Source organism: Bombus pyrosoma, linkage group LG5 (assembly GCF_014825855.1).
Source record: "Bombus pyrosoma isolate SC7728 linkage group LG5, ASM1482585v1, whole genome shotgun sequence".
Lineage (NCBI taxonomy): Eukaryota > Metazoa > Arthropoda > Insecta > Hymenoptera > Apidae > Bombus > Bombus pyrosoma.
In genome coordinates this window covers 5,432,020-5,445,768 of record NC_057774.1, presented here as the reverse complement: position 1 = coordinate 5,445,768, position 13,749 = coordinate 5,432,020, and the positions used below count along the sequence as shown (strand labels likewise).

The window sequence follows — 13,749 nt, the reverse complement described above, 5'->3', positions numbered from 1 at the left end:
ATAATACATGGAGTATGAAAAATGATTTTGTTTCTTATTTTTACAATTTTTTATATTTATTAAATTATATTTATTTTTTATAAACAATTTATGAACTACTATCATTTTGAATTGTACTGTTTCAATTGTATGACTTTCTGAAGATGTAACACTTTTTCTTTATCAGAGAACTTCTCCCAGAGGTATGGATTTATAACAAAGGAGTGGAAACCTGGTAATGTTTCTATTATTTTTAATTGTATCTTCACTGTAGATAATAAATTTCTTTTATTAATAGAATATGCCTCTATTGGGAAAGCGAAAAAGAGAATTCTGTAAATTTAAATAAACATTATTTTTGGATTAATGGAATAATTATTACACTACTTCAAAATTATTTCTTACTTGCTACATTCTGTTAGCGATGCTAGTTCTTCAACAAATGTAATATTATCATAATTATTAGTATTCATAAAAGAGCCATCTGGTTGTATGACAACAACGTAATCTAAAATAATAAAAATCAAAGATTTAAAGCTGCAAATCATTGCTGTTAATGTTTGGTTATGATTATTCACAAATATGTTTACCAACAAATTCGCCGAATTTTGTTCTTAAACCACTTTTTATGTATTCAGTACCTCCAACAGCTTCTTTTAAACTATCTATTAAATAAGATATTTCACTACTGTCACGTTCAATTTTAATTTCATTTAATTTGCTTTCATCTGGCACAAATCCATTATATTCAGGATAAAGCTGTTTTACACACCAATATAATTTTAACACAGATAATGTAATATCTTTTACAAAAAGAAATGAATTTTTTTCACAAAAAAAATTATATAATATGAAAGACTTTTCTATTAATTCCGGACAATAAAAATTTAGTGAAACTAAATGGAAAGCAGTAGACACTGTGTTAGGTATTGAACAATCTATAGTGATAATAAGATTTTGTAATTTTCTGCCTACAGTTTCCCAATTATGTGGTATATAATCAGCAATAATAAAGCCTTTGATAAATGTATGTATATTAATGGAATATCTTTCTAAAATATTTGTATTTTCAAGATATTTTTCCATTAGACAATTTAACAAAGGAATATTACTAAAGCGTATATCATTTAAATGCTGTAAGATGATTAAGTTTTGTTGGAAAGTAGTATTGCTAATTGACGCAGTAGAACATAATTTATCTATTAATGCTTCATTATAGAACTTCTTTTCTCTAGAAAAAAAAAAAGTTACAAATAATATAAATATTTGTATGATATAAGTAATTTTAATTATATAACACTTACGAATTTAGAACTTTTTTAGAAATGCAATGAAGTAAATGCTCGATTTCATTGAAATTTAATCTATTACAATTAATCAATATCATATATTGTACATAATGTAGAAGTTGTGTAGAAGGTAGACACAAATTTGGTAAACTATATATTGCATTAAAAATTGGCATTACATTATTTAAATTTATTTTGTTTTTATTTCTCTGTAAAATTCGAAGAATATGCCTTTTTACAGTTAAATTATTTATCACAGAACAGAAGTTAAGGGCTTGAAACAAATTAGTACTATCTGAATTAAGTTCAATTTGAGCTTGCTGTTTAAAAGCATAAGGTAATGCACGAAGTAAAGATTCGGACAGAAATGATTTTTCCATATTGTATAACATACTATATAGAATCATTATCTGTCCAACTGTGAAATCATTCAAGGAAACACGTATCATTTGAAGCAATGTTTGAATTAATACACTGTTAGCCGAAACATTAAAAAATAGTAAACATCGTAAAATGTTTATAGTATCATATCTGCTTAAAGATCTAACATCTTTGAGTATCACTTTACAAATATTTCCAAATCCTTTGGAATTTGTGAAGTCCGTCTGATTTAATTTTTTATTTCTATTGAACTTTTGATATAAAATATCTATAGTTCTAACAGCAGTTTTTGTATCCATGTTTTTACCATTTTCTTCAATATTTCTCATAATGTTTTCATTGTCCAAAATCTCATTATTTGTCATTAAATTTTTAACAATTGAAACATCTATAAAACATATGATATGTATACATGATATATAAAGATTGTAAAAAGAGGACTAGAAACTTCATTACCGTGGCTTGACATTCTACTAAAATTTGATAAAATAGTCCATTTATGGAGTATCATTGAATCTTTCACTAATGTTCTAATAATCTTATTCATTGTATATATTCTTTTTATTCATTATAAGAAAATCACCTAAAAATGAATATTAACCATTAATTTAAAGTACCGTAGAAACATACAAGTGTAGCATAAATCATATAATCCGAAGCACGATCATATAAACAGGTCGCGACACTTGCCAGGAAAATCCGCTCGGAGATTGAGTTGTGTCTAGTCCACGATCATATGAACAAGTCTTGACATTCATTAGGGAAAATCGTTTAAAAATCGAGTCGTGTCTAGTTGTGAAAAATCAACATGAAAGGTCAACATTCTTCAAAGGTCCGCATTCTTGCGAGACAGACGGAGATGAGTACAGTATCTGTAATTGTATCTTATTTGTCTAAACATTCTAGCATGTCACGCATGCGTAAAATGAAAACCTCCTTGTCTTCCATGTTGATTTTTCACGATTCAATTTTTGGACGATTTTCTCTAGCAAGTGTCGATACCTGTTTATATGATCATGATTCAGCCTCGTACAAACTAATTTTCGGTGAAATTCAGTCCAATGCTCATCTGTGCGGATCACAGTCATATAATGTTTATTTAATATAAATTATCTAATATAATGTCGTATAACGTTTATTTATATGGTTGGTGCGGACCAATCAGATGATGAATAGGAGCAATATGGCGTCAAAGTAACATGTAAAATACCTTAAAAATGCTCAGTTTGACAACTTAATCATAACCTTTGGATTAATGGAGTCCTCGCTGTAAAACTTGTTTTTTGGGATTCTATACATAAAAAATTATAAGCTTGCAAAAGAAAAGTCAGTAATTTTACTTTAGCCTCTAAAGTAAAGTTTAATGGTATTGTCAATATGTAACGTATAACTGAAATATTTTGTGCACTATGGTTATTTTTTATAGTAAGTAAATTTTAAAAACATGTCAAGAGAAACAAGGACATTGGAGATAAATAAATACATTTTATCAAAATTATGGTATACGTCTCTTATTATTTACCGGAGAAATAATAACAAATCTTTTTTTTCACAATGTAACAATGATATTGAAGATTTTGTCGAATCAAAAACTCTAATTACAAATTTAATGTAAGTATATATAATGAAATTTTATATATTAAAAATGTTTTATTTATCATATACATTATATGTATATACATAAAACTATTTAAAATATTTTTTTAAATCATTTAAAATAAATAATGACTTTTGTATTATATACTTTTACAGTCATTCTCAGAATGAGAATCAATATCAATGGATAAGTTATATATTATTGCATAAACTTCTTAACAATATAGCTTTAGATACTAAATATGTAGAAAAGCCACAAAGTTATGTTCAAATGATATATGCTTTGCAATTGTACAAAAATTTGACAATACATTTACAACAGGTATTTTAAAATTGAATTAATTTATACAAATTCATTTATATATTTTATTTCAATTATATTCATAATTTATTTTATATTATGCATTTTACAGGAATTACTAGCATTCTATAAAAATAGTTTAGAACAAAGAAGTTCAGAAGATTTTGAGAAAATACAGAATGGATATTTTATACTTTTGAAACAAAATGTTTGTGATAATCCATTTATTACATGTTGGATTCTTAACGAATTATTGTTGATTTATCCTAAGTCATCAGTTAATATTATTTATAATATACAAAATTTGTATTTTTTGCTGATAAAAGAATTGATGGAATTTGAATTATCTAAACAGAAATCAGACAATGACAATTATTTTGGATGTATATTATGTATTATTTCAAAAATGAATATTGTTGAATTTAATGATCCTACATTGTCAAAATGGCTTTTTCCTATGATGTTGAAAACTAAAAATATTCAAGATATTGAATTTGCATTGTATTCAAGAACAGATCATCACTTTTTAAAAAAATGGTGTACTTTTCTTAGTGAATTTTATATACATTCCAAACCTAATAACAATTTGAATCATGTATTGAAAATTCAGAAAATATTATTTCATTTTCCTTCTGCTTCTGCCCCTATTCTAAATAAGAATAATCTTATAGAAAGAATAAGTAATAATAAATTACATTGGATCATAGACATTTTGGTAAGTAACAGGATATAAATTACTATATAAGATATTATAAAATATTTGTATGTAATATCAATATTTTTTTAGGACATGTGTTATATTTTAATGATAAATGAACGATATAATGATGTTTCATTAATACTATCCTGTACATTATTAAAAGCATTTTGGCCAGTTTTGTTATTTAAAATTTTGCATGAGTATTCGCAAGAAGAAATATTTTTAAATAATGGTAAGAAAGATTATGATTTCATATGTAATTCAATTGAATTTTTAATACATAAATGTAATTTTGATGTATTATGTGATCCCACATTGAATGAATTACAAAATGTACTGTGGAAAAATGTAAAAATTTTGAAATATATCCTAAACTGCAGAAGAGAAGATGTTAAAACAGTTAACATATATCATGATGAGATAACAGAGACAACTGACTTTCAGCAAAAGCTTTCTATACAGCAGATATTCAATCTTTTACAACATTTTGATAGTCTTTTAGTACTAAAAATGACAACAGATATAGATGAACAAAACTATGAAAAAGTAAAAGATTTATTAAAAGATGTTTGCGAATCTGAAAATGTTTTCATAGCATATTGTAGCATTTTAAGTGCTTTGAAAGGTGTCTTATTGTGTAATAGTTATGATGCAAAGCAATCTATTATATCAAAGTATTTTTTTGATATGGATCATTATATAAAAATGTTATTTCCGCTTAATCTACGAATACAAGTAATAGAAAATATATTTTGTTTACTTTTTTTGCGATATGAAGACTTTGGTCATACACAAAAAAATTATGACAAAGGCTATATAAATAAATCCCATGAGCAATTAAAATTCGAAAGTAAGTGGATGAAACAACATCTAGGAGGTTTTATTTGTAACAAATATGCTGTGAGAGATATATTATTCCACTTAGAGGATATTATCTCAATAACAGAAACTGCATGCACAGAAGAATCTATAGAAGAAAAAGAACAAATTCAGAACAATATTGCTTCTATCAATGCAGCAATAACAAATGCTAAATGGAGATTTGAACTTTATACAACTTCGGAATTTACTAAAAATATTAACATGAATTATGAAAATAAAAGTTATTTATCCAAATTTAAACCTAAATCTTTATTAGGTGAAAAGTTACCTTCCGATTGTTCCAAAGAAAAGATATTTTTTTATCAAGAAGGTAATATTTCAGAAGGAGCAGTGACAAGATCTAGTAATAGTTCTGAATCAGAACTAGTACATAATACTAAATGGCGAAAACGTTCTAATAGTTTAGTATTAACAACAGATGATATAACAACTAAAGACATCATCCATAAACCATCATTTGTGAACTTTATGCTAGCAACAAAAGAAAGTTTAATTATTAGATGTTTATGGAAAAATGATTATGCAAAAGCACAAGATATCATAGAGGTAACTTTATTAATATAATTTATTTATATGTTTATATGTTTTTTATTGCAGCTTCTAATTTTTTATACATGTCTTCTTCAAACTCAGTAGGCTCATATTTAGTCGGTCCTTTTTCTTCTTCTTCATTTCTTTGAATTTGTCTGAATATACCAGGAGGATTACTTGCATAATATTGCTTTGCAAATAATATTCTCTTTTTTGGGAAACAAAATTTAAAATGGAAACACCAACAGCACCATCCTATAGAACAATGCACTGGCATGTATTTAAAGCTATTTTTATTTTATGAAATCTTTAATAATATAATTTACCTCTATGGCACCAACAAGGAACTGCAACACATACATAAATCAAAAACCAAACTTTAATAGTTAGACCTATTTTGCGTAATGTTCTTTTAACAATACGTTTATCTTTTTGTTGTTCATAATTGTACATTAAACAATTTAGTGGTTTAATATAAAATGTTCCAGTTAGGTTCGTACAATTTTTGAAATCAACTAATTTTTGTAATATCTCTTTAGGATGTTCTTCTAGTTTTCCCTCATCAGTAAAGTTCAAAGTTTTGTTAGAATTCATATATTTTTCAATTTGTCCTTCATATTCTTTTTTGAACTGATCATAGTCATAGGCTTCTTCTCCTGGTTCTGTACTATCAGCATATCTAGGATCTTCTTCAAATATGTTTGCAGAAACTGATCTTTTATTCTTATTGATATTAGCAGCAACATTAGTTATCTTTGAAAAAGAAGAATTATTTTGCAAATTTTGAATTCCTGTCTTTTATAATCTGAAAGTAAATATTAATAAAGCTACATTCTTATCATTATCTAATGATAAACTAGTAGTAATTACTTTATCAAGATTTTCCTTAAAACCAGCAATAAATGGTGCATCATCTTCCCCTATATTAGAGTTCTCCCATGTTTTTGATTTTAAATGGAAATACATATTTGTATGCTGTATTTTATTTATGGTTTCATGTTTGTTATAACTGTCTACATATGAATGTAGTGGTCTGTATCTATTTTCATCTTCTATGTAAAGGTTTAAATTTCTTAATTCTTTAGGCTGTATCATTTCATTTTCACTTTGTTCATCATAATCTTTATTATCAGAGGCAATCTCGAATACTTTTTTATCTCGTAAATTGATCTGCATAGAAAGAGATTAGTAAAAAAGATTGTAATAATAGCAATTAATAAAGTATTAATACTCAACTTTATGCAATGGTAATGATAAAACAGAAACATTCAGTAACAACCATATAGAAAATACGTTTTGGAATAACATATTTAATTAATGCCTATATTAATATGTTTTGATTTTTAAGACATGCAATATGAAGAATACCCAGCTAACTGGGGAAGTGCAGTTTTCCAAAGCATTACGTACACTTAGGGAAAATGTATGTAAACAAGCAAATACATTGAAAAATAATGATCAATCTCCAGAGAACTCACAATTTTCTACACTAGAGGTACACAGTAACAATTAATTAATATAATTTATAAGAATAATAATTAATAGTAATTAATCTTACAATAATATTTTTGTAGAATATAAGGCTAGTTACACAAGAGGGTATAAAATCCTCTAGACAAACTAGTCAATTTGAAACTTTTTTGGTATCTCAAGAAATGAATTTGCGATTATTATCTATGGAAATTCTCACCAATAATGAAATATTAGCAATATGTGCGCTAGATTTGGCTTTAACAATGAGTCAAACTTACCCAATTTCACAGAATCTTTGTGAAATTGCAGTGAAATACTTAAAATTGTGTAAAACATTTGATAATACTGAATATGTATACTTCTTTCATAAATTTTGTCAATTGTTATATGAAAAGAAAAATGTGGCTTCTGTAGAAGATATACTCTGTGATGCAAGAATTGCATTATGCATAAAGGAATGTAAAGAAAAGGAAAACTTTTGGACTGATATTATGATTAATCATCATGAATTTAAAGAATCGCAGACTAATAAAGATACAATTAATCAAATATTAAAAGATAGTAATTATTTGCCTGGTTTAAAAATACTTAGCAAAATAGTAACAGTTGCTTGCGGATCTCGGAAATATATGCAAAATATGTGCTCTCACTTACAACTTTTACATTCAATTATTCCAACTGAACATAGAATATCTACAGTTTCTGATTTATTCAAAATTCCATTACATTATTATTTTGGTTACCAAATATTTGAACTTAAAATTGAGCCACAAAAACTTGAAGCAATTGCACATGATTTACAAGTTAATTTGTCGTATAGTATCCTTACAAATACTTGCCCTAAACTTTCTTATCAAGAAGATACAAGTTATACTGTTATTAGTAAGGAAAATGGATGTATTGTTTTGAACAAAGCTTCATCTAAGTCGGTGTGTATAAAAAATTTTCAGAGAATTGTATAACAAATTTAAATAACCAAATAATAATAGTATCTTAATTTATAGGATTTAAATTACAAGCTTCAAAGACCAAATCAATGTGTTTCAGAGATATTAACAGAAATGTTGCAAATTTTGCAAAATTTAAACGTGAATCAATCCCGTTTGGATCCTGATGCTTGTAAAACTATTTTAAACTATTCTGAAATTCAAAATGTATTAAAGAAAACGTCTCGTCTTGCAAGTTTAGATTTGAGTGAATTATCTGTGGGTAATGAAACATTAGCATTTCTTTTGAATACATGGAATCTGATGTTTCTACATACTGCTTTAACTATTTGGGGAAATCGTCCTCCTTTTAACAACTTACAGCATGCAATTTCATTAATGTCAGTTGGTTATTTAATTGGTGATTTGGGTTTAGTAACAATTGCTGCACTTAGGTCAAAATTATTAAATAACATAATGTTAGATAATAAATTTTTTATACAAGTTGAAGAACTTAATGAACCAGCTTGGCAAGATTTGGACATTACCCATGATCCAAGGATAATTTTTGTAATGGCTAATGAATTTTTAGGGTCACCTCGTATACAAGTAAGCTGTTTTTTCTGTATGACTTATTAAAAATACTTATATGTTTATGCAGTTTTTTATTGATATTTATATTTTTAGGTCTATAACTCAGACTCATTGGATGAAGATTTAACTAATGCTTTTCATGAATATCTAAATTATTACTCATGTGAGAAGTCTACTCAAAGTATAGAAAAACAAAAGATAATGTTACTTCCAAAAATTGTAGAACAATATCAAACTTTCATTTCTCAGAATTCGAAAAATGATTTACAGATAAGTAATAACAGTAACAAATTATTTTCAATAAATGATTATTTTAAATCTTTTAATGAAGATATAGTTGTACAGTATATGCCACTTTCCTACTCATACAATGTAATATTGAAATATTCAAATTATTCTAATTCATATAATTATAAACAAATTAATCAGTATAACACTACCTGGAAAAATCATAATATAAGACCAAGTTTATTACAATACTTAGAAGGCCAGTATTGGGTCGTTTCGTATCTTTTACAAAGGATAAATAATGAAAATCCTACTATTTTAAGAAATAGTTGTGATAACTTGAAACGCACTGCATGTCTTGAAAATCTTTTAACGTCATATTGGACGAAGGAATTGAAATTATTATTTGAAAATAATCAAACTCTTGCAGCCATATCCGAGGCGATATCAATACAAAAATTGTGGTCTCATTTTGAACTTATGTTAAAGGAAGATGAATTGGATGCTTGTTTGAGACTTATAAATGCTTTACCAACTCATATTGCTTTAAGCAGTGAATTGCAATGTTTCCGAGATAAAATTCTCAGTCACATAATTTCGAAAAAAAAAGATACATTCAATACGGTGATATTGCAATATTTATATCAAATTAAAGATATATATATATTAAGCCAGACAGTATTGTATAATATCAACAAGTGGCATATAAATATTTGTGAAAATGCATTACTTCATACAGTATATCATGTAGATAACTACAAATTACCTATACATTGTAAGTTACAATTGAATGAAATCTTGCACAGAGTGCTAATTTTTCATAAAATGCTTCCATATTGTATAATTAAATCCAACGAAATTTCGTATAATATTGCTTATTGTACAGAAAAAGTTGACCCATTACAAATTATCAAATCACTAATCAATGCAGATAAATTTGAATTGTGTTTGGAATGGATGGAATGTCAAGCATTTTCTTTAGAAATACATCCTTCTGTAACACAAGATTTTTTAATTGGTTTTTTAAAAAATGAATCTCAAAATTTTAAACAAACTTTAAAGGTATATTAAAAGATACTCTAAAATTAATATTGTAAATAATAATTTTCAGCTTTTAATAAAGTATATTGTTCTTTCTAGTTTTTTCAGGCATTACCTTTGGATCAGTCAATTAAACTTTGCAAGATTGTCTTAAAAAAATTAGAGTCTATTGACTCATTAAGATTTATTTGCAATTATTTATTACAGTATTGTAAAGCAACAGAAACTATAAAATATAGACGAACTCTACTAGGAATTGACATTTTAAGTATGTTAAATGTTCAAGAGAGACCATTATATATTCATCTTATCAAGGAACCGTTATTAATGTTAGAACAATTGCTGATGAATTGTAAATTTGAAAGTATTCAAAGAATATTAAGTAGAATTCAAAACAAATTAAATCAAACAGATATCCCAAGAAGTAGCTTTGACAAAATTATAAGATTCTATGCTCAAAAGTCATTGGATTGCCGTGTATCTCTACAATGTGATTCTATTGAAAACAAGCCAAAAAATGTACAACATTCTGCTTCAGAAATAGAGAACATTGAGTTTGTTATGCCTATAGTAGTTCCTACCAAAGAAGAATGGATACCTAATGATAAGGTATGTAAAATCACATACATTTCTTTTTTAACATTACTATCTTATTAGTTTGTAACATTTAAGATTGTTCTAAATGTTTTTTGTTTAATAGGCCAGGAAATGTAGTTGCTGCAAAAATGTTATATTTTCAATGTTTAATAGACGACATCATTGTCGTAGATGTGGCCGAGTTATTTGTGCAACATGCTCTCAACATCGCATGCAAGTATCTGGTTATCCACCCTCTGTACTTGTTCGCGTATGTAACGACTGTAAACGACAGACCGCATTACAAATGCACACTTTTCAAGGAACAGAGTCCACTCCAAGTAGTGAAATATTTGATTATTGGCGATTAACAAGAGACCAGAAACACAATGATACTATCAGAGAAGAATTTTCATTTGAATATGCCCCAAACATTTCTTTATGTTTAGCTATTCTGAATTTGCATTCCGAACATCAAACATATGCTAGGTAATAATAACTTTTAAATATTATTTCATTTATTTCATAAGGCTTTCATGTAAGGATATGTAACAAAATGGATATTTATAGTTTTCTATTAGATTGTTGTGACGAAATGAAACGTCTTCTACAACCTGTTAGTGGTGGTAGAGTAAATCCTGAAGTTGATCACACAGTTATTATTAAAATGATACGTTCCTTATTAGTAGCTGCAAAAGTTAAATGTGCCAAGCTTGGTCTCAATACGGGACTAGCTCATTGTGATCGTTTTCTATCGCAAGTAGATCTAATTGCAAGTCTTGTCCAATTTGATTGTTTACATTTAATACCTTCTGATAGTCTACATGATCACACCCTAAGAAGGTTGAGAGATCTTTTAATTAAAAAAGAACAGTGGACTCTTGCTTTAGATGTAAGCACTAAAGCAGGTTTAGAATGTTTAGATACACAAGGAGTTTGGGCAACTTGGGGTAAAGCATGTTTAAAAATGGGATATTTTAATCAAGCACGAGACAAATTTTTCCACTGTCTTGATAAAGTACAGCCTGAGAATTTTGATGATTGGGTAATTCTATCATATCCAGAAGAATCAGAAATTTTGAGCAAAAATGGAACTCAGAAGCTAATAAATGAAACTAATAAAAACAAAGAAATTAAAGTGGATGAATTAAGCACAAAGAAGATAGAATTTTCAAAAAATCGTCCATTGAAAGATCCGCCATTACTTACAGAAATCCTACAAATATTGGATAATTTAAGCATATACAAGCAATATGTACAGCATCCTCATCAATATAAGTTCAATACCTCGCAAGAAATGTTAAATAATTTTGGAAGCTTTAAAATCGCTAATCAAAGACAGCTTGATATTAAAAATACATCTGTAACGGTACAAAATATTTGTTATCATGAAAGCATTTATTATTTATTAACTTATGGAAGTTATAACTCAATTTTAGAGTTCTTTTTAAAACACGAGGAATTTGATAAATGTCTTATTTTTACTTTAGAAAACAACTTGGAACCCGATTTATTTTTCAATGCAATTTACTTATATTGTTTAAGAAATGGAAGTATTGACAAACTTCATGAAGCAATGATGAACAAGGATCCGAATTTATTAATTTGGAAGAAATATTTAATATATATTTGTCATAGTTTAGAAAAAAGACAATACTTGAATATTTTATATCATTTGCAACTTTTTATGAAAGATTTTATACGTGCTGCAATGACTTGTATCCGCTTTTATCTTAACGATGTAAGCAACTATTCAGATTTAAATGCTAAAATTAATTTCTTATTTGACGCCCAAAAACATTTGGAATCTGAGTTGCAAATTGAAATTTTAAGTCGTAAAAGAAAACGAAGTACGAGCTCCATGCATAGCAATCAAGGAATTCTAACAATGGAAATGGAACCATCAGAGATAGATAAACATATAAATTCAATTTCCAGACAAATGGAAATTACAAAGTTTCTAGCAAATTGTGAAAAAGAGGGAAGAGCTCCTATTCACTTTTTAAGCATGTTTCCAAAAAAAGACTCTAATAATTCTTCTAATCTAGAAATACCAACATTATTTGGTGATCAACAACAAAAGATTGACTTGGCTGTTTTAGCCATTCTTTGTGGACGGAATATTGAGGAAGGATTTGGCATAGCATTTAGAATAATTCAAGGTCTCTTTTTGATTTGTATATAGTCTAAATACTTTGTAACTTTACTTTTTTATCTAAGTGATGTTATTATTTTAGATTACAATTTACCACAGCAAAAAGTGTATTCTCTAACTGGACACATTTTGGCAATGAAAAACAATATTTCCGCAATAGAACAATTAATTAAATGTTGTCATACGTCTGGGATTGCAAATTCATATATTATATCAGATTATGTACTGACTCACTGTGTGAAGTTGTTATTAACTCATCAACATGGTGAAACTAACTCACTTTTAAAAAATGATATTTATAATCTTATTAAATTAATAACTGACATAGAACTTAAGGTAAGACCAAAAATTGCATACACAAATGGATTTCCGATCTTTTGCAACAAAGTTTTTTCATCCTTCTGTTTTCAGATAAATGCATATATTGAATGCAAGCAATTAAAAGCTGCCTACCTATTAGCTGTGAAATATTCAAGAGCACAAGATATAAGAAAAATTTTGAAGGAATCAGATAGGCTTGGTCGAAATGCTATTAAAGCAATATGTATAAAATGGCTCCAGCAAGAACCAAAATAATTTTAGGGTAATCTATAAGAGCAAGTAAACGTGCGATATTTCTCCATTTCGCTTTTTTATTAAAATAAGATATTTTATGTACGTTTCCTATTAAATATTTAAAAAATAAATCTTTTATAAATCCTTTTAAATGATTATTTCTAAGTATTAAATACAAAAGTTGAGATTCTAAGTATTACATAAATGTTTTTAAAATAATATACAAAAACATTTATATTTTGAATGATTTTTTCATTTTTTATTTTGCAATTAAAACATAAGATATATATGTATTTAATTTTCAATAACTTAATCATGATTATATTAAGTAAATGTATAATATAATCGTAAAAGAGAATATAATAATAAAGTTAAAAGAATTTATTATTAAATACATTACTAATAATAAATAATATTTGACAAATTGACATCTCTTATTATAGGGATAAAATATTATACACTTCCAAAATAATACTTTTTATAATTTTTTTCATATATTTTTATAAATTTTTTTATTATTTGTAAATATTACATTTGTATAT

General features: G+C 26.6%; 3 protein-coding genes across 5 annotated transcripts; 1 reads left to right on the top strand and 2 right to left on the bottom strand.

Moving 5' to 3' along the window:
* Positions 1-25: 25 nt before the first annotated feature.
* Positions 26-2,520, bottom strand: LOC122567777. The gene is made up of 6 exons (XM_043726758.1): positions 2,340-2,520; positions 2,106-2,232; positions 1,284-2,037; positions 570-1,210; positions 385-487; positions 26-312 (listed from the first exon to the last, which is right to left on the bottom strand). Exons 2-6 carry the CDS (start codon positions 2,194-2,196, stop codon positions 102-104), a joined length of 1,800 nt encoding a protein of 599 aa, XP_043582693.1. The 5' UTR covers positions 2,197-2,232; positions 2,340-2,520; the 3' UTR covers positions 26-101.
* A 334-nt stretch (positions 2,521-2,854) lies between these two features.
* Positions 2,855-13,359, top strand: LOC122567770. 3 transcript variants are annotated; one of them, XM_043726743.1, is made up of 14 exons: positions 2,855-2,975; positions 3,076-3,260; positions 3,402-3,567; positions 3,659-4,261; positions 4,334-5,674; positions 7,008-7,154; positions 7,234-8,061; positions 8,137-8,667; positions 8,746-9,942; positions 10,021-10,530; positions 10,622-10,986; positions 11,068-12,659; positions 12,735-12,988; positions 13,064-13,359. In XM_043726743.1, the coding sequence occupies exons 2-14, from the start codon at positions 3,094-3,096 to the stop codon at positions 13,226-13,228; spliced, it is 7,866 nt and encodes a 2,621-aa protein (XP_043582678.1). In that variant the 5' UTR covers positions 2,855-2,975; positions 3,076-3,093; the 3' UTR covers positions 13,229-13,359. The 3 variants fall into 3 exon arrangements, with proteins under 3 accessions (XP_043582678.1, XP_043582679.1, XP_043582677.1); XM_043726742.1 differs by having other exon boundaries at positions 2,879-3,260; XM_043726744.1 differs by lacking the exons at positions 12,735-12,988; positions 13,064-13,359 and having other exon boundaries at positions 2,875-3,260; positions 11,068-11,866; positions 11,988-12,180.
* On the bottom strand, positions 6,318-7,001 carry LOC122567786. Its single transcript, XM_043726771.1, has one exon. It carries the CDS (start codon positions 6,833-6,835, stop codon positions 6,458-6,460), a length of 378 nt encoding a protein of 125 aa, XP_043582706.1. The 5' UTR covers positions 6,836-7,001; the 3' UTR covers positions 6,318-6,457.
* Positions 13,360-13,749: the final 390 nt, after the last annotated feature.

What these genes read in the sequence shown, in the direction of transcription:
- LOC122567777 (XM_043726758.1), bottom strand. Translation starts at nt 2,196, where the DNA reads ATGAATAAGATTATTAGAACATTAGTGAAAGATTCAATGATACTCCAT. An exon ending in TCTAAAAAAGTTCTAAATTC is followed by an intron (nt 1,211 to 1,283) that starts GTAAGTGTTATA and finishes TTTTTTTTCTAG; the next exon opens with AGAAAAGAAGTTCTATAATG. An exon ending in TCGCTAACAGAATGTAGCAA is followed by an intron (nt 313 to 384) that starts GTAAGAAATAAT and finishes TTAAATTTACAG; the next exon opens with AATTCTCTTTTTCGCTTTCC.
- LOC122567770 (XM_043726743.1), top strand. Translation starts at nt 3,094, where the DNA reads ATGTCAAGAGAAACAAGGACATTGGAGATAAATAAATACATTTTATCA. An exon ending in TGACAATACATTTACAACAG is followed by an intron (nt 3,568 to 3,658) that starts GTATTTTAAAAT and finishes TGCATTTTACAG; the next exon opens with GAATTACTAGCATTCTATAA. An exon ending in AAGCACAAGATATCATAGAG is followed by an intron (nt 5,675 to 7,007) that starts GTAACTTTATTA and finishes TTGATTTTTAAG; the next exon opens with ACATGCAATATGAAGAATAC.
- LOC122567786 (XM_043726771.1), bottom strand. Translation starts at nt 6,835, where the DNA reads ATGCAGATCAATTTACGAGATAAAAAAGTATTCGAGATTGCCTCTGAT.